Source organism: Herpailurus yagouaroundi, unplaced genomic scaffold (genome assembly GCF_014898765.1).
Source record: "Herpailurus yagouaroundi ecotype Mexico unplaced genomic scaffold, PumYag 188, whole genome shotgun sequence".
NCBI classification, from domain to species: Eukaryota; Metazoa; Chordata; class Mammalia; order Carnivora; family Felidae; genus Herpailurus; species Herpailurus yagouaroundi.
This window is the reverse complement of record NW_024412419.1, coordinates 22,228,665-22,247,969: the sequence shown is the minus strand read 5'-3', so window position 1 is coordinate 22,247,969 and position 19,305 is coordinate 22,228,665. Positions and strand designations below refer to the sequence as shown.

The 19,305-nt window shown below is 50.4% G+C and overlaps 3 protein-coding genes across 8 annotated transcripts; 2 read left to right on the top strand and 1 right to left on the bottom strand.

Moving 5' to 3' along the window:
• Window positions 1-570: 570 nt before the first annotated feature.
• ZNF513 (zinc finger protein 513) lies at window positions 571-3,946 on the top strand. The gene is made up of 4 exons (XM_040496350.1): window positions 571-705; window positions 946-1,107; window positions 2,089-2,676; window positions 2,772-3,946. The coding sequence occupies exons 1-4, from the start codon at window positions 651-653 to the stop codon at window positions 3,596-3,598; spliced, it is 1,632 nt and encodes a 543-aa protein (XP_040352284.1). The 5' UTR covers window positions 571-650; the 3' UTR covers window positions 3,599-3,946.
• A 102-nt stretch (window positions 3,947-4,048) lies between these two features.
• SNX17 (sorting nexin 17) lies at window positions 4,049-9,984 on the bottom strand. The gene is made up of 15 exons (XM_040496351.1): window positions 9,792-9,984; window positions 9,249-9,323; window positions 8,122-8,239; window positions 7,281-7,345; window positions 6,894-7,004; window positions 6,697-6,787; window positions 6,448-6,535; window positions 6,138-6,207; window positions 5,762-5,854; window positions 5,463-5,666; window positions 5,215-5,340; window positions 4,974-5,051; window positions 4,771-4,845; window positions 4,638-4,679; window positions 4,049-4,544 (listed from the first exon to the last, which is right to left on the bottom strand). The coding sequence occupies exons 1-15, from the start codon at window positions 9,852-9,854 to the stop codon at window positions 4,431-4,433; spliced, it is 1,413 nt and encodes a 470-aa protein (XP_040352285.1). The 5' UTR covers window positions 9,855-9,984; the 3' UTR covers window positions 4,049-4,430.
• Window positions 9,985-10,154: 170 nt separating this feature from the next.
• Window positions 10,155-15,714, top strand: EIF2B4 (eukaryotic translation initiation factor 2B subunit delta). Of its 6 annotated transcripts, none has more exons than XM_040496343.1 (13): window positions 10,155-10,277; window positions 10,659-10,702; window positions 11,024-11,159; window positions 11,359-11,562; window positions 11,836-11,918; window positions 12,086-12,177; window positions 12,415-12,529; window positions 12,736-12,812; window positions 13,974-14,076; window positions 14,318-14,445; window positions 14,584-14,761; window positions 15,166-15,346; window positions 15,467-15,714. In XM_040496343.1, exons 1-13 carry the CDS (start codon window positions 10,247-10,249, stop codon window positions 15,664-15,666), a joined length of 1,572 nt encoding a protein of 523 aa, XP_040352277.1. In that variant the 5' UTR covers window positions 10,155-10,246; the 3' UTR covers window positions 15,667-15,714. The 6 variants fall into 6 exon arrangements, with proteins under 6 accessions (XP_040352277.1, XP_040352276.1, XP_040352275.1 ...); XM_040496342.1 differs by having other exon boundaries at window positions 11,356-11,562; XM_040496341.1 differs by lacking the exon at window positions 10,155-10,277 and having other exon boundaries at window positions 10,550-10,702.
• Window positions 15,715-19,305: the final 3,591 nt, after the last annotated feature.

Below are 19,305 nucleotides of genomic sequence, written 5' to 3'. Positions count from 1 at the left end.
GTGTGTGTGTGTGTGTGTGTGTGTGTGTGTGTGTGTGTCCGTCCGTCCGTCCGTCCCAAGAATATGGGGCAGAGGGGGCCCAGGTATTGCAGGTATTGCAACTCCCTGAGCTGCTGGCAGGCTGGCGTAGCGTCATGGCTCATCCTCACCCCCTCCTGGTGTCAGGAATAGTTTACTAGCTACTGCAGGGGGTGGTTAGGATAAGCCAGGCGGCAACTAAGACTGAAAGCAAGGCCGAGGCTTCTCCTGCCCTCCTCACCGGCCTGCTTTCTATCTGATCTGTGATTGGCTCGGCCGCTTTCTGTCGTCACAATCACTTCCTGGTCACGCTATGGACGTTTTCGCCGCTTCTGCTTTCCACGGACTACGCGTCCCGTGTGACTCTGCGGCAGCGGAAGCGGAAGCGAGGACGGAGGTACCAGCTGGTCTCCGTAGGGGGGGGGGGGCGGGAACGCCATGAAGGGACGCGGCGGCGGCGGCGGGAGCGGCCTGAGCTGGGCGCCGGGGCCAGGGCCGGGGGCTGCCCGGGGCCCGCGCCGCTGCATGGGGGCGGCCCGCGGGCCCTGAAAGGAAGGGCGGGCGGGCCGGACTGGGAGGGGCGGGGCCGGGCGGCCGCAGGCCGGAGGCGCGTCGGGCTGGAGCCGGTCACGATGCCCCGAAGGAAGCAGAGCCACCCGCAGCCCGTGAAATGCGAGGGGGTCAAAGGTCAGGGGTCAGGGGCCGCAAGGGGGGGAGGAACGGGGGTGGGGTCAGTGGAGTGGGTTCAGGTCGGGGTAGAGGGGGACTCCTGAGGGATGGGGTGGGCGATCTGGACTCCTAGCTTCTACTAAGAACCCGAGAGGGTCTGAGAGTACGGGAAGTACGGGCTGCCAGGGCTAGCTCCCGGGGTGCGGATGATGGGCACGGTTCCTGAGGGAGAATCTACAAGCCCCCTCCCCTCTTCAGTGGATACCGAAGACTCCCTCGACGAAGGACCCGGGGCCCTGGTATTGGAGAGTGACTTACTACTAGGCCAAGATCTGGAGTTTGAGGAGGAAGAGGAAGAGGAAGAGGAGGAAGGTGACGGCAACAGCGACCAGCTCATGGGCTTCGAGAGAGACTCTGAAGGTGGGTTTGAGGGACTTGATTAAAGATTAGTGACCGCTGGAACCTCGGCCCTTCAGGATCCAGGTTAGGATTTAGTGCCAGTGAGCTAAACTCGAAACAGTGCCACAACCCAGGGATGATTTAGTTTAGATTTGAGCTGGATTTCATTTGCCCAGTTGTTCGATGAGCTCCATCACTTTGTTGAGGTGAAGTTTTGCGGCCTGGTCCAAAGGCGGCATGAATAGCACAGTGGATGACAGAGCAACTGGTTAAAGTTAATGCCCTTTTAATAACCTTGTCCTTCTGCCTAGCACATTCCTTATGTGAAGTTCACTTGAAAAGGTTCAGCAAAACAACTTATTTCAAATTAAGTTATGTCTAATCTAACTCCTTTCACCTGCAGCATAAACCTTTTGTATTGAGGTTTTGGTCTCTGTCTTCAAGTATTCTTGCACATTCCTTTCCCCTGTGATGTTAACATCACTCCACCCTAATTTGCTGCACCACTTACCCACTTAATGCTACCTATACTAAGGATGTTTCTGAACGTCATTGAGGGGAATCCATGTAAAAAATAATTCATCCTTTAGGGACATTACTTTGTTTTCACTTCTCTCCAGATTTTGCTTCACTCTTGAGTTTTTATTTTATAATCAGCTCTGTACTAAAACGGACCTTACTAAAACAGAGCTTAGAATAAGATGTCAGGCCTCTGCCTTGTGTACTTTTACTTTTTTTTTTATCCCAAGAATCACCTAATTACATTCTTCATTTCAGTCTGTGGTCCACTGTGAGCCTTTGATCCTTTTCCATGCAGTGGAATTAGGTACAGCTGTCATCACTAGGTTAGTCCAGGCTCAGAAGCAGATCATGCACATTGAATTTTCAGGATCACTGAAGTGAAGAGTGGGGCCAAACAAGTGGGGAGACACCAGTGAGAAAGCAAGTTTGGAGCCTGATTGTACTCCATGGTGATGTTTCTTCTCACGTTTGTCTTACCAGGAGACTCTCTGGGGGCCAGGCCTGGGCTTCCCTATGGGCTGAGCGATGACGAGTCTGGGGGCGGCCGGCCACTAAGTGCTGAGAGTGAAGTTGAGGAGCCAGCCAGGGGTCCAGGGGAGGCCAGGGGTGAGAGGCCAGGCCCAGCCTGCCAGCTGTGTGGGGGGCCGACAGGTGAGGGGCCGTGTTGTGGGGCAGGAGGGCCGGGTGGGGGGCCCCCGCTGCCCCCACGGCTATTATACTCATGCCGCCTCTGCGCCTTCGTGTCCCACTACTCGAGCCACCTGAAGCGGCACATGCAGACACACAGCGGGGAGAAGCCGTTCCGCTGTGGCCGCTGCCCCTACGCCTCAGCCCAGCTCGTCAACCTGACGCGACATACCCGCACCCACACTGGCGAGAAGCCCTACCGCTGTCCCCACTGCCCCTTTGCCTGCAGCAGCCTGGGCAACCTGAGGCGGCATCAGCGCACCCACGCGGGGCCCCCCACTCCTCCCTGCCCGACCTGTGGCTTCCGCTGCTGTGCTCCACGTCCAACCCGGCCTCCCAGTCCCACAGAGCAGGAGGGGGCAGTGCCCCGGCGACCTGAAGGTAAAAAGCCAGAGACCAAAAGAACCTGGGACATGGGTGGGTGGCTTTAGGGATACTTGGTGGGATTCATACACCAGGCCTCATTGTCCCCACAGATGCTCTGCTGCTTCCAGATTTGAGCCTCCATGTGCCACCAGGTGGTGCCAGTTTCCTGCCAGACTGTGGGCAGCTGCGGGGTGAAGGAGAGGGTCTTTGTGGGACTGGATCAGAACCACTGCCAGAGCTGCTGTTCCCTTGGACCTGCCGGAACTGTGGACGAGAGCTGGAGGAGGGGGAGGGTGGTCGGCTGGGAGCTGCCATGTGTGGGCGCTGCATGCGAGGAGAGGCTGGAGGGGGTGCCAGTGGGGGGCCCCAGGGCCCCAGTGACAAAGGCTTTGCCTGTAGCCTCTGCCCCTTTGCCACTCATTATCCCAACCACCTGGCCCGGCATATGAAGACGCACAGTGGCGAGAAGCCCTTTCGCTGTGCCCGCTGTCCCTATGCCTCTGCTCATCTGGATAATCTGAAACGGCACCAGCGCGTCCACACGGGAGAGAAGCCCTACAAGTGCCCCCTCTGCCCTTATGCCTGTGGCAACCTGGCCAACCTCAAGCGTCACGGTCGCATCCACTCTGGGGACAAACCTTTTCGGTGTAGCCTTTGCAACTACAGCTGCAATCAGAGCATGAACCTCAAACGCCACATGCTGCGGCACACAGGCGAGAAGCCCTTCCGCTGTGCCACCTGCGCCTACACCACAGGCCACTGGGACAACTACAAACGCCACCAGAAGGTGCATGGCCATGGTGGGGCAGGAGGGCCTGGCCTCTCTGCCTCTGAGGGCTGGGCCCCACCGCACAGCCCCTCCTCTGTGTTGAGCCCTCGGGGTCCGACAGCTTTGAGTGCCGCTGGTAGCCGGGCTCTCCATACAGACTCACCCTGAACCAGGTCCTTCTCCCTCAGGGCCCTACGGATTAGCCCTGACTGTCCTGTACGTTTTATACAGATGGACCAGAAGCCACCTTCTACTTCCTCCCCCGCTGGCCAGGGGCTCCACAGACTAACCTAGGCGCTATATGGACCAGCCCAAACCCTGTGGGCGGGGGGCCCATATGGACCAGGGGGCCTTGCCTTGACTGATGCACTTCATGAGCTCAGTGATAAGGGCCCTGTATTCACCTCCACTGCTCCCAGGGGCAGTAGAGGAACTGGCTGGGGGACTGCCCAGCCTCCCACCTGTTTATTTAACTTATTTCAGTGCTTTATAATAAAGGAAACACTAACAAAGCCATGTCTATGCTGAGTTGGCAGTGGCAAGCACAGCTCCGCCTCACCCTTAGCACAGCAGTCTGTGCTGTGATGGGGGAGCAGGGGCAGTGAAGGGAAACAGAGGTAGGCAGCAATCAGGCTGAGTTTAATGATGGGGAGCTGGGCCAGATGATACACAGACCTCTGCCCATCCCCTTGGCCCATGGCCCCGAGAAGCCAGAAGCAGCCCCAGGGGAAGATGTAGTTCTTCCCCAAGGCAGGTAGCCATGGTCCCTTGGACTTTGTGCAAAATACTAAATGCTAATTTGGCATTAAGGGCCGGCTTTGAAAAGAGAGAACAATCCTTTGTGCAGCCAGCCCGGGGAGTGGAAAGGAAGGTGGGTTAGGAAGCCCCTGGCCGAGAGAAGGGAAGGAAGGAAGAGACCCCCTGGCTTGGGGGATACAGGCACAGGGCAAGTTTCTGAACATTCCTCCGGGGCAGAGGGCAGACATCTGAGCACTGGAGATCACAGATCCTCATCTCCAATGCCCTCGAAGGCAAAATTGCCGTGGACATCACTGGCACTGGCATCTGTGCTGGGACTGCCAATCCCCCGCAAGCTCACGGCACTCAGCTTGCTCTGTAACAAAGGCAGGGTTGGCGTCAGAGGGCTCAAGCCTCCCTGAGGTTCCCCTACCAACACCAACCTCACCAACCCTCATGGGAAACTCACTGAGAGTTTGACCATGGACTCCCGGCTGGCATCGGGTGACTCCTGGGGAAGAGGAGGCAGAGGTGTCAGAGAGCTCACTGGGGAGGTATGGCAAGGCTAGGAGGTGGGGTACTGATCAGAAAGTGATACTTACAAGCAGGGGTGGGGACTTCACTGCTTGCTGGCTGTCTGAGCGTCTCAGGGTGCCCCCTACTCGCCGACGCAGCATCTGGGGATGGAGACGCTGATAAGGGCAGAATCCCTTCGGAATCCCCATCACTTCCCCTCCCTCCCACCTAGGACAAAAGGCAGGGAGAGCACAACCACTCAGCTGCTTGGTCCACACCTCTCGCTTACCTTCCTGATGCTGCCACCAGATTTCTTCACCATCAGTTCATCTACCATAGACTGCAAGCAGATACTCATCATGATAGCCTGAGGGCAAGAAGAGAGCTCAGCCTGACTAGAGTGGTCATCCTGAGCCCAGCACCCGTAAGACAAGGGCTCCCACTCACATGGAGTCCTGGAAGCCCTAGACTTGGGTATTTAAGAGAGCGGTGCAATGGGCTCCAGAGGAGGCATGAGGGTGGGCTCACACCTGGGGGCTGGTGATGGTGACCCACTGTAGCCGGTCCTTGCTCATGAGGTATTCAAAAGCCAGTTCCAGGCGCACCTCACCCCGGCCCCGGCCTGGGCTGCTTGTGCCTCCACTGGGCAGTGGCACCTGGGAGAGAAAGGGGAGTTAGGCTGAGATCATTCTGACCAGTCTGCCTCCGTCCTTGACCCACCCATTCCTGAAGCTCAAGGCTTGCCCGAGCACCATCTCAAAGGCCTACCCCAACTCACAGAGGAGGTGACCCGCCAGCACCGCATGCGGGTGACCCGGAAGGAGCCTTCTCGGAGTTGCTGGCCAGGCAGGCGGAGCTGGAGGCTAAGCTCACTGTTGCCTGCACTCACTACCACGGGACAGTCCTTCTCTGGGAAGTCAGCCACACAGGCATCGAAGCGTAAGTAGCCATAGTGCCGCAGTGTCTGAGCCAGCCGCAGGAACTGAAACCCAGTCACCACAGGGGGCAGGTCAGGAAGGGAAGTGGGGTGAGTCAGAAAACAACCCCCCTTGAAATAAAACAGGGAAGCAGGCTTACCTCCTTCTTGGAGACCTTCTCTTGCAGAGATTTGAGCTGCCGGTGCTGCTCCTTGGTGACCAGGATCCACCCACGCTCAATGTCTGATACCGTCTATAGTAGAGACAAGGGGTGGGGGGGTTCGGGGCTCCCAATCAGAGGTCCAAGGAAAGTGTCCAATTACTTCTGTCCATCCTGACCCTTAGCAGTGACCTCTTTGCAGTGAGTCCTTGACTATATCAGCTTACAAAATAAGGAGACTAGATTGTGCCAGGTGCCCTGATAGTATTCTAGGAACTTCCCTGTGAACTGGGAGTAAAGACACGGAGTTTTCTTGGCAGAATGAGACACCAGTATTCATTTCGGGGGAAGGGTTCTGAGGCAGCTCCAAGCTCACCTGAGCATAAAGCAGGTTCAGGCCAACCCGGTTCTCCATGACATCGTCGTCATAGGCAGAGTCCCAGTAACTGTGAGGCCAAGGGGTGGAGAGGGGATAATGGGGCTAAGCTGGGGTAAGGCAAGAGAGGTAGAATAGAAAACAGGAGCAATCTGGAATTTGTGGGCAAATGGTGGTACGATGGGAGGAAGCTAGGAAGGCCTGGTAGAAAACACCCAACGCTACTCCCTTGTCCAGGTTATTCTATCTCAGTACATGGCCCAGTAATCTAATCCAGCACCCTTCCCCCTCCTCCAAACCCAGCCCTGACCTCTTCCTTAGCACAATCTTATACTCTTGACTCCGAAGACTGGTGACAGATACATAAGGCAGCTCAAACTCTTGCAACTTCCGTACGACTGTGGGTTTAAAAAAAAAAAAAAAAAGGAAAATGCCATGAGACTCAAGGGGAGAAAAGCCAAGAGAGAAACCGTAAGGAAATGTTACATTCTGGGAGGAATTAGGGGGGCAAATTCACTACTAGATGCACAGGGAAGCAGTCAACTCCACAGAAACTCACAAGAAAAGGTTCCATCCTCTTTCTCTCGAACTAGAAAGAGACTGAAGTATCCGATCAAGTCATCTGGAAGATCCAGCTTTGCAGCCACAGCCTTGGGAGAGGGAAGGAAGTACAGCTCATCATACTGGCTGGTTCCAATCACCCCGAAACCTGGGACCCTGAGGTGCCAGGGAGGAGGGGCAGCACAAGTGCCTCACCTCTAGGACATCTTCAGTCTGATCTGAAGTTAGCACATTGACGAGAACTTTCTGCCCGTTGCTGAGCAGCACTTCCAAGGAAACTTCCTCTGTGGGGACCTGCTGTGTCTCCTGGTCGTGAATATACATGAGAATGGAGGCACTGCCGTTAATACCTGCCCAGTGTCTAGCTCTGACCCATCCTAAACTCTCTATTTCTAGATCCTTCTAGCATCTTTATTCTCAGTTGCTTAATTACAGGCTGAGTTTCCTTGATTTCATTAGTACAGTAGAAGCCCTACCTCATAAAAAAAGGTGCCTGGATGACTCTTGTAGCCACTGCCTTAAAATGACATGGCCCTACAGAAAAGTCCTTCCCTTAAATCTTGGTGGCACCCAGAGCCTCACCTGTTGTGCCCGACGCAGAAAGCTATTGAAGGTCTCACTGCTCCCAAGCAGCGGGTCTTGCCGAACTGTGGGGACAAGAAGACAATGTTGCAGTAACTTTGGGCTCCCTCTTGACTCCCCCCACTTCTTTTTTTGGTAGGTTTCCCCCCTACCCCATTTCCTGGGCTGGTGATGGCCTGTCACATCCCCCAGCTGGCCTCACCTCACTCACTGTTTGCATAAATTCTTCACCTGCCCCACCCTTGGCTGCCATCTAGTTGAGTCCAGTCTATAGAACTAGGGAAATAACAATGATGTTAATCTAAAGCACGTCAGATACAAATTAAGCTCTCCCCACCAATCTGAACTGCTTTAAGACTATTTAACATTATGTTAGTATTTCCAAACTGTATTAATATATTGACCAAATTGCTTTGTTAATACCTACAACATCCTTGTATGCTATTTACTTTTCTTTTTTTTTTTTTTATTTTTAAAAAAATTTTTTTTTTCAACGTTTATTTATTTTTGGGATAGAGAGAGACAGAGCATGAACGGGGGAGGCGCAGAGAGAGAGGGAGACACAGAATGGGAAACAGGCTCCAGGCTCTGAGCCATCAGCCCAGAGCCTGACGCGGGGCTCGAACTCACGGACCGCGAGATCGTGACCTGGCTGAAGTCGGATGCTTAACCGACTGCGCCAACCAGGCGCCCCCTATTTACTTTTCTTAATTAAGTAACAGATGAAACAAAAGGCTCCCCAGATCCAGAAAGTAATTCAGGACAGTCTACAGAACCAGCTGTTTTGGGTCTCTTCCCATAGTTCTCAACTGTTAGCTTAAAGTTCCCTCCAACCACTCACCGGCTTGCATGTACTTCTCTAACTGCTCTCTCCTCTGTTCTACCTCAGCAGGTGTCAGAGAGAAAAGCTTCTTTGGGGGAAATGCAGGAAGAACATTGGCCCCATACTCTTTCCGAAGCTATTTGGAGAAAGAGATACAAGCCTTCACATAAACACAGCAAATGAGAAGAGGTAATCCACACTCACAATGTTCTCTTGGTCTCCCTTCCCTTCCCTTAGTCCCTGCTCCCCCATTTAGCCTGGTCATCCAAGAAAGAATTCCTGTGGTGAAGGTAGCATACCAACAGAGCTGTGTTCCTCTGTTCTAAATATAAGTTGTGTCCTATCTTGCTATGTACAAGTCAGCCCCTTCACAGAGTGGGTGCGGTTTGTATAGGTCTGGGGCCTGGGGAGCCCCCTACTTATTTAGCAAGACTGTTCATTGAACCCTCACAAGAAGCAAAGGGCTTTACAAGGAAAATTTATGTGCCTGGTTAAATATAGCCAAATACGCACACAAAATGTCTTAGAACTTAAAGGGACTTTGCAGAGCAACAACTCCATTTTTCAGTCTTAGAAACTAAGGCCCAAAGAAATTAGGTAACTTAGTCAGGGTTGCACAGTTAGTTATCAGTGGAATCAGGACTCTGTACTGAGTTGAAAAGAGCTTGCAATCTGGTGAGGAGAACATAGAAACATTGCGTCACAGATACATAAGGATAACTGAACAGCTAGGCCCACTGAAAGTTGTTAAAGAGCACAGGAGGTATTGGTGAATGGTTTGTATGAGCAGGGAAGAGAATTTCAAGTTGCAGCTCAGATGACGGAAGGAATGTGCTTCAGCAGCAGAGAGGGAGGTCGGTTTTTCCATGCACAGGCAAAGGCTGAAGTAAGACGGGGCACAAGGAAGCAAAAAGGCGGATGTGAGTATAAGGAGGAGCAGTTAGAGTAACAGACAGTAAGCTTCTTAGGGAGTTCCCCGGAAATGTCAATCGATAAGATGAAACACCAGATCCTCCCCAGTGGCAGTAGTTAAAGGGGAACTACACGGCCTAGAGGAAGCGACGAGGGGGGAAAAACGGAGACACTGATGCCCAATTGTAGGAAAGGGCTTGAAAGCTGCCTCAAGGCAGGGGTGCTGGTCCCACCTGCTCGTGCAGCCCCAGGAGCTGGCTGTAGCGCACCCGGCAATGAAGGACTCCATTCACGTGGATATTATAGGCCTGAGGACACAAAAGCAGGCAAGCATTTTAGGGTCGCAGTCTGGGCGACCCCCTTGAAAACCCTGGCCAGAAGTTGCCTGGCATAACTCCGCCTGAGTAACGCACCGAGATCTTCCGAGGGCTTATTCGTCTGTTCTCCCCAGGGCCAGGTCCCAAAGCAGAAGGACCAGCCCGAGGGCAACTGGGGCGCTGGTGCCGCAGTCTCCCTCCCCAAGAGGCCAGTGACGCCCACCAGAGCAGTCGCGGCCCAGCCAGCGGGGAGGCGACGCAGGCGAACAAAAGACCTGAAGGAGCTGGGGCGACCTTTGGACGAATCTGAGACGGGATATAAGCTCCCAGCGAGGCCGTCAGGAGTCGGCTGCCTGGGAACAGGCCCCAAGGGTGGCGGCCAGGCCTCAGAGGCCGCTCGGAGAGGGCTCCGGCCCGTTATCCCCGCCCCTGCCCGGCCCGGCTCCGGCCGCTCCTCACCACGTAGGCGGAGCCGCCGCTGTCCCCGCTGCGGGACTCGGTTTCAGGAATGGAAAAGTGCATGTTCCCTGCGGCAGGGCCCAGCCGGGCTCCGGACTGACAGGGCTGCAGCGGCTTTACACGCTCGCCTCCGCCGCTCAGCGCGTCCCCGCTGTCTCACTCGCCATTTTGGGGGGGGGGGGGGGGCGGGGATCGGAGGTGGAAGGGTGGTGGGACGTCCGCTCTAGGGCGCGGCACCCCCGGCATGCTGGGAACTGTAGTCTAAAGAGCAAGAGCCGACTGCCAGGACTGGGCGCCCCGAGGTGAGAGGGCCCTCATCGGTGCCCGTAGCCCGGGGCGGAGCTCCAGTGCACGTTGGAGATTGTAGTCCGCTGGGAGCTGCGCGCCGCGGGTGTCGGCCCAGGTGGCGCTATAGGCCTAGGGACCGCGGCGGGCGGAGCCTAGAACGGAGGGTGATGGCTGCCGTGGCTGTGGCTGTTCGCGAGGGTGAGTGAAGGGCGGGGGCGCACTAACAGGTACGCGAGCCTCCGGGCGCTGGACGCCCGCGACTGAGCCCTGAGTCCCTCTGGGTCCTGTCGTTCCGTTCCGGCGCCTCTCCGGGCCCTGGTGCGCGCTGCCTGGGGCGCATTCCCGCGCCGCGCACCGGCTGGCTCTGGCGAGAAGGGTAGGGGCCCCTCCCGGCCGCCTCCCCCGCCTTCCTTTTGATCCTGCCGCGCACTGCGTCCCCACGCGGATCCCTGGCTAGCCTCCCGCCTGGCGGCGGAGCCTTGCTCATGCCGACCCAGCAGCCAGCCGCGCCGAGTACGGGTCCCCCCAAACCCTCCCGGACCCTCTCTGGCTCACTTTGTGACCTGTTTTCTGATGCAGACTCGGGGTCTAGGATGAAGGCGGAGCTTTCTACTCGACCTGGGGTAAGTGAGAGTGCCCTTCCAAAACCCCTGTCAAGCGCTACGCAGCAGGCTGTGTCAGCTTCATTCTAACCCAGCTTCCGTCCGCGTTTCACTCTATTTCTCGGGAAAGCCAGATTTTACAGAATTCTTCAACCCCTAACAGTATGAGACTGTGATCCTGAAGGAGAAGCTTCGATCCCTATGGGATGAAAACTTGTAACAGCTAGCTGGTTAGAGTTAGGATTAGGGGCTTTACTTTATGGGAATCTTGGAAGACTCCAGTAGTGTTTTTTCATCTTTGGAATTGTTGGGGAAGAGCAATATTCTATGTCTGTGTCTCAGGCAGGAGGAAGGGAGATGACCCAAGAAGAGAAGTTGCAGCTTCGGAAGGAAAAGAAACAGCAGAAGAAGAAACGGAAGGAGGAAAAGGGGGCAGAACCAGAAACTGGCTCTGCTGTACCTGCAGCCCAGTGTCAAGGTGCCAAAGCTTGTTTAAAGGGCTGGGGTGTGGAACTGGTAGAGGGATGTGTGGGAGACAAGAGGGGGAGATAAGACAAAGTTGGTTTGAGCAAGTGAAGAGCGAAAAAGTTTGGATAAACAGGAGCTTTGACTGGGTGCGGCATAGATAGATACTACCTGCCTGGGGCTTGGGCACCTTTTCATTCTATCTTTAGTAGGCCCGACCAAAGAACCCGCAGGACCTGGCAGTCAGCAGGCCACTGCTGGGGGGAAAGTTCCAACTGGTCGAAGTAAAGCCGAACTTCGTGCTGAACGGCGGGCTAAGCAGGAGGCGGATCGGGCCCTGAAACAGGCAAGGAAAGGCGAACAAGGAGGGCCACCTCCCAGGGCCTGCCCCAGTACAGCTGGAGAAACCCTCCCAGGTACCTTCCCTTCATTTCAGGACCTTTGTTGATGCAAATTCTTATGTTAGCTCAGGCTTCCCCATGGTAAGACAGCTCTCCTCTCCCATTCTTTGCCTTGGGGCCAAGAGCTCAAAAATTTCCTCTCAACCTCATCCTGTCTCTATTTCATCTATCCTTTTGTCCCATTTTTCCCCTCCGCCTGTCCAGTTTTTCTTGATGTGCCTCATACCTTAAAAGCAGATTTCTCGTTACCACGTACAGCATCTTGAAGACATAATCATTATCTTTTAGGAGTGAAGCGTCTCCCTGAGCACACTCAGGTTGATGACCTCACACTTCTGAGAAGGCTTGCTAAAAAACCAGAGCAACAACAGGTAGGAAGTGGTCTCGGTGTGTGGCCAGGAATTGCCTAAGGAAGATGGGAAAGAGGGGGAAAAGGTCCTCAGGTGGAAGTGAGACCCTGGGGAAGAATGGATATTTGGGTCAAGGTAGCCTCACTGTTTACTTTTTTTCCGCTGTCCTGTTCCCCTATTTTGTCAAGGTTCCTACACGAAATGATTATGGATCCAAAGTCAGTCTCTTCTCTCATCTACCCCAGTATAGCAGACAGAATTCTTTGACTCAGTATATGAGGTAAGATCCTGTGAAATTGTCACAACTTTTAAGTTCTAGGAATTTTGGTAACTTAGGATTGAAAGTGACTGAAACTTTGGGATGGGGGGTCTGTGGGAGGAAGTGTGCACACAAGGCAAAATTCTCGAGGAAATGGGGATGTCTGTGCTAGTGAAGGAAGTTCCTTTTTATCAGGGGCAGGTGGGCAGTAGGTGCTCAGGCTCCCTTGCAAAGTGTGTGACACCGCCATCCCATCAGCATCCCATCCTCTGTGATCCACCCAGCCATGGTGCGACTCGGCCTGCAGTACTCCCAGGGCCTGGTCAGTGGCTCCAATGCCCGGTGTATTGCCCTGCTTCGTGCCTTGCAGCAGGTATGTTGTCCTGTCCCCTCTAGGACCCAATCCCACCTTCCCCAACACTGTGTTCGCTTCTGTCACCCAAAGTAATCTCTGGGGGACAGAGGGGATGACTGCATCCTCAGAACACTTTCCCCAGTGAAGCTTGCCCTCCCCTCCTGCCCCTCCTTCAGAGACCTTTATTAGGGGACGTTTTGCTGATCACCCTGTGTACCCTGTAGGTGATCCAGGATTATACAACACCTCCCAATGAAGAACTCTCAAGGGACCTAGTGAATAAGCTAAAGCCCTACTTCAGGTAAGAAGGACCACTATAAGCCCACTCCCATGTCATCAAGTCCTCTTCTTGTACCTTTTCTCTTGCTCTTTTACCTCGTTTCATTTTTCTGTCCAACCTTTATTTTGTAAAGTAAATCGCAAAGGGAATGTTATAAACCAAATAAATTGTGGGATTTTGACATAAGACCTCTGTTAACATACAGAAGAAAAAACATACTACATAAAGTGACACTTTGGTCTCTGAACTATAGTAGTCTAATGTTCTGAGTGTTTTGTCAAAGCTGTATATCGTAAATAGTAATCACAGATCTGAGATGTTTTAGGTCAATTCTTATTTCTGACACTGTGCCCATAGTCTCCTAAGCATATACAATTGTAATAAGTGAGCCATGTGTCCTGATATTATTATTTTTCATCCAAAAGCCTCTTGACAAAGCCCTTTTCTTTTATTGCTTTTTTTCTTTTATTGCTTTTTTTCTTTTATACCTTCTCTTGTTCTCTTTCTTTTCTTTTTTTCTTTCTGTAGTTTATTTTTTTATAATTTACATCCAAGTTAGCACATGGTGCAAGGAGTAGATTCCTTAAGCCCCTTACCCATTTAGCCCACTCTCCCTCCCCACACAACCCCTCCAGCAACCTTCTGTTTGTTCTCTGTATCTAAGTGTCTCTTATGATAATTTTGTTCCCCTTCCTGTTTTTGTATTATTTTTTGCTTTCCTTGTGTTCATCTGTTTTGTATGTTAAAAGTCCTCATATGAGTGAAGTGATATGATATTTGTCTTTCTCTAATTTTGCTTAGGGTAATACTCTCTAGTTCCATCTACGTAGTTGGAAATGGCAAGATTTCATTCTTTTTGATTGCCCAGTAATACTCCATTGAATTTATGTAACACATCTTCTTTATCCATTCATCCTACCAGTGGACATGTGGGCTTTTTGGCTATTGTGGATAGTGCTGCTATAAACATTGGGGAGCATGTATCCCTTCCAAACAGCATACCTGTATCCCTTGGATAAATACCTAGTAGTGCAATTACTGGGTCTATTTTTAATTTTTTGAGGAACCTCCACACTGTTTTCTAGAGTAGCTGCCCCAGTTTGCATTCCTATTTCTGTCTTCTTTTTAAACGTGAATGTAAGGTGTAAAAAGTCACATAAACGTGAGGTATTGTCTTTGTAGCTTCCTGACTCAGTGCCGTCCCCTGTCAGCAAGCATGTACAACGCCATCAAGTTCCTGAACAAGGAGATCACGGGTGTGAGCAGCTCTAAGCGGGAAGAGGAGGTGATGAATATGAGGAATGAGCAAGGCATGCACCTGAGGGTCCAGCTGAGAAAGACATTCAGGACTCCCAGGAGGAACAGTGCTGTCATTCTGCCCTGGTCAAGGGTTAAGGAAGTGGTTGGGTTGTCTGACTTGGGCTCCCTTGGAACCCATCATTATACACATATTCAAGCATCTAGCACAATGATCAGAGGAAGAAATATGTCCATTTCTTGTTCCCTAAACATCTTAATCCATGTAGGCCAAGTCAGAACTTCAAGCAGCCATTGACCGGTATGTGCAAGAGAAGATTGTGCTTGCAGCTCAGGCAATTTCCCGCTTTGCTTATGAGAAGATAAATACCGGAGATGTGATCCTTGTGTATGGATGGTATGGTCCAGACCCTATGACTGAGAAAATTGGGGAGTGAAACAGTCTGAACAAGGGAGTGCCCCTTTGCCCTTTAGGAATGAGGTGGTTGGTTGTTAGTGAAATCTGTAACTGAATCCTCCTCTCCATTCACTCCAGCTCATCTCTGGTATCACGAATTCTTCAGGAGGCTTGGGCTAGGGGCCGGCGGTTTCGGGTGGTAGTGGTGGACAGCCGGCCACGGCTGGAGGGAAGGCACACACTACGTTCTCTGGTCCGTGCTGGGGTCCCTGCCTCCTACCTGCTGATTCCTGCAGCCTCCTATGTGCTCCCAGAGGTGAGGGCAGATGAAAGGGACTCCAAAGTTGGAGGTAAAAGGGTGTAGTTGTATAGACATAATCCCATCTTCTTAGGGTGACAATTATTTAAAAATACTAGCCCTGTTTTTATAGCCCTGTTTATATTTAATAGGAAAAACACCTACAGCATGTTAATAGTATAGCTGTTGTAAGAACATTATATTAAACTAGCAGCCACCAAGAAATCAGGACAAAAGTAACTTTGGAGTTTCGTTTTCCTGTGGGAGGTGCATGCCTCAATGGTCAGATGTTTTCCAAGAAGAAACATTACTAAGTTTTGTTACTGACTCAATATTGCTGTCCTGGGCAGGAGTGGGGAACCTTTTTCCGCATTAATCACTTACCGCATTTTCTCCCCCTCTCCACTGTTCAAAACAAATAGGTTTCTAAGGTGCTATTGGGAGCTCATGCACTCCTGGCCAATGGGTCCGTGATGTCACGGGTAGGGACAGCCCAGCTGGCCCTGGTGGCACGAGCCCATAATGTGCCAGTGCTGGTCTGCTGTGAAACATACAAGTTCTGTGAGCGTGTGCAGACTGATGCCTTTGTCTCTAATGAGCTAGGTAAGGAGCCCAGGAGGGCAGGAGAGAAGATTCTAGAGATTTGAGACTTGGGAGGGAGAGGGGGGTTGAACTATGATTTGTTCTCTAAAAAGACATAAATGGATACATCTCCCATTGCAGATGACCCTGACGATCTACTGTGTGAGCGAGGAGAACATGTGGCCCTGGCTAACTGGCAGAACCACCCGTCCCTACGGTTGTTGAATCTAGTCTATGATGTGACCCCCCCAGAACTGGTGGATCTGGTGATCACGGAGCTGGGAATGATTCCTTGCAGTTCTGTACCTGTTGTTCTACGAGTCAAGAGTAGCGACCAGTGAGTGGGGGAACACAGGGTCAATAAATGACATGCTCCCTACATTCAGCAACTTTGCTGCGTTTGTATCTATTTTAGTATCGTCATCACTTAGGTTAGAAGTCCAGGCTCTTCAACCCTTCTTTTATTTTCTTTTATTTATTTATTTTGAGAGAGAAAGAGCATGTGTGTGAGTGGGGGAGGGGCAGAGAGAGAGGGAGACAGAATCCCAGGCAGGCTCCATGCTGTCAGTGCAGAGCCTGACACAGGGCTCAATCCCTTGAACCTTGAGATCATGATTTGAGCCAAAATCAAGAGTTGGACACTTAACCAACTGAACCACGCAGGTGCCGCTGTAACCCCTCTTACGACCTGTACCAATCTCAGACCTTTATGAACCTCTTCAGTAACTAGTTCCAGGTCAGTAGTTTGGGGCCAAAGTGAAGGTCAGTATGGACACCAAAACCGATCTAAGTCATCAACCATTTATCAAGCATGTACATGCCAGACACTGAACTAGATATAAGGAGGAATATAGAGACAGATTAGAGAGTTATCTTTAGTATTTTAGTATGTTTTAAATAATTACATATTAAGTATTTCATATTCTCAGCATTGAGTACTTGTTCTGTGTCAGAAACTGCTCTAATCCTTTATGATCCATTTAGGAAGGTTAAGAGCTCTATGAAGAGAAATTTTACAGGTGAGAAAACTGAGACACAGAGAGGTTACCTGCCTAGGCAATATAGCTAAGGCACAGAGAGGCTAAGTTACTGTCCAGGGTAACACAAAAGCAGCTTGTGATTTCAGGCATTCTGGATGGAGAGACTGCCCCTAACTTTTATGCTGTCTGCCATTGAGGGGCACTCATGGTGGAGGCAGACAGACAATATCTGCAGTGTGACAGAAATGCTACTAGTTGCATGAACAGAGTTTCTAGGAGGCAACCATGGATGACACCCAGAGACCTAATAAGGTTGAAGACTTCACAGGGAGCATCTGACCTGTGAGGGTAGGGAGTTTCCCAGTTGAAAAACAATGGGAAGGCAGATCAGCAAAGGGAATAGCTTGAACACAAAAACAGAATAGGCTTTAAAATGCGTGGCCAAGGGGTGCCAGGGTGGCTCAGTGGGTTGGGCTTCTGACTTGCGCTCAGGTCATGATCTCCTGGCTTGTGAATTTGAGCCCCGCGTCAGGTTCTGTGCTGACAGCTCGGAGCCTGGAGTCTGCTTCAGATTCTGTGTCTCCCTCTCTCTCTGCCCCTCCCCTGCTTGCACTCTGTCTCTCTGTCTCCCAAGAAATAAATACTAAAAAAAAAAATTTTAAATGCGTGGCCAATTCCAATGTGTCAGGTGGTGTGGTGAGGCTAGACCTGAGGTTTATGTGGAGAGTGAATGATAAAGCTGCAAAGGAGGTTGGGTTAGGGCCAGATTGTGAGCCTAACCATTGTGGTTAGCCTAAAAAAATGGAGAGTCACCCATTTTGTGTGTACATGTGTTTTATTGAGAAATTTCAGATAGCTCCGCAATAGAGTAAACCATACTAAGAATCCCCGTCCCAGATACAATTACCAAGATTTGCCACATTTGCTTTCTTTTTCCTTTTTTATCCTTGCTGAAGTTCCCAGATATTGTATCTGGGATTCACTCCTACAAACCTCAGTATGTGTCTCTAAAAAAAATATGGAAGTTTACCATGGTATTGTTACACTTACTGAATTATTTAGTATTGTCCAGTCTATAATCAGATTTCCTTGATTGTCTCAAAAACTGGATTTTTTACAGTTGGTTTGTTTGAATCAGGATCCAAACAAATCTACACATTACATTTGGTTATTATGTCTTCAATTTCTTGTAATCAAAAGCAGTCTCTTCAACCTCCCTTCTTAGGACATTGACTTGTTCAGATATCAGATCATCTTATAAAACATTCCCTACTCTGGATTTGACTATTGGTTTCCATGTGGTGTCATTTAATTCATTCCTCTAACCCCTCAATTTCCATTCAACTTTTTGGGCAAGAATACTTAAGTGGTTCTGTGTTTCATACTGCCTCACATCAGGAGGCAAATAGCTGTTCCATGTTCAGTGATGAGTAGGTCCAGTTTTAGTCTTTTTTTTTTTTCCCTTTAAGTTTATTTTGTGAGAGAGAGAGAGAGTGGGGGTGGGGGGAGGGGGGACAGAGGGGAACAGAGGATCCCAAGCGGTCTCTGCACTGACAACAAGAGAGTCTGATGTGGGGCTTGAACTCATGAACCATGAGATCCTGACCTAAGCCAAAGTTGGACGCTTAACTGAGACCCCCCATTTTTAAAGTTTTAAATATTAAAATTTCTCAAGTTTTCACTTAGTGGTTTTATCTACTGGTGGTTATTGCCTGAATTATTTCATTAGGGGCTGCAAAATGACTTTCCCCCCCAATTCTATCCTTCTTTCTATATTTCCTAGCTGGTAATCTAAAAAGAATTCCTTCTCAGTAGTTATCCTGAATTATAGTTCTTCTTGGAAAGACAAATGTTTCTTTCCTTTTATTTGCTTGTTTCAAAAAGTTGATCACTATTTCCAGTGGCATACAATGAGTACTTTTTGGTTAGTTGGCTTTCTCTCCGTCTCCCTCCTCTCCCTTTTTTAAAGGATTATTAACTCGTGGGTTTTTTACTTATTGAACATCTTAATCATTAAAATTAAGCAGAAGATCCATTTTCCTTTTTATAGCTTACTTTACTGTAATACAGTATATAATACATATTAACATACAAAATACACATCAATTGGGGCACCTGGGTGGCTCAGTCGGTTGAGCGTCCGACTTCGGCTCAGGTCATGATCTCACGGTCCGGGAGTTCGAGCCCCGCGTCGGGCTCTGTGCTGACTGCTCAGAGCCTGGAGCCTGTTTCAGATTCTGTGTCTCCCTCTCTCTCTGACCCTCCCCCGTTCATGATCTGTCTCTCTCTGTCTCAAAAATAAACATTAAAAAAAAAAATAAAAAAAAATAAAAACAAAATACACGTTAATTGATGGTGTATGGACTTCCAGTCAACAGTAGGCTATTTAGTAGTTAAGTTTTGGGGGGAGAAAAAGGTAACATGTAGATTTTTCCACCACTACACTGGTGTTGGCACCCCTAACCACTGTGTTCAAGGTCAATGATATACTACATTCATATCATTACTAAGCAGTCATGATAAAGAATGAGGAAGGTTTTATGTACAGAAATGAAACAATCTCCAAAGTATACTAAGTTAAGAGAAGCCAGATACAGGACAGTGTGTAATTGCTGTTTGAATTAAAAGGGGAAAGATATATATGCATTTGCATATGTGCATGAATATATAAAATATTTTGAATCTGTAACAAGGAACTGCTTGTGTGGATGTAGAGACAGGTGGAGGCCTTCACTTTACACCCTATGTATCCTTTGAATTTTGAGCCATGCGAATATCTTACTCCGAAAATGAATACAACTAATATAAAAGATTTTGCAGTAAAGTCAAATATAGCCTAACTGAGGCAACAGGAGTGGAGAGACCTTCGTTGATTACAGAAGTGTTGAGCTGAGAGCTGTCCATCCGACAAGCATTTCAGATGTAATTTACTCGGGGAACCTGTAGCCTTGGCTGCACCCAATTTTGCGTTCTCATAAAGTTAGTCCTAAGCCACAGAGC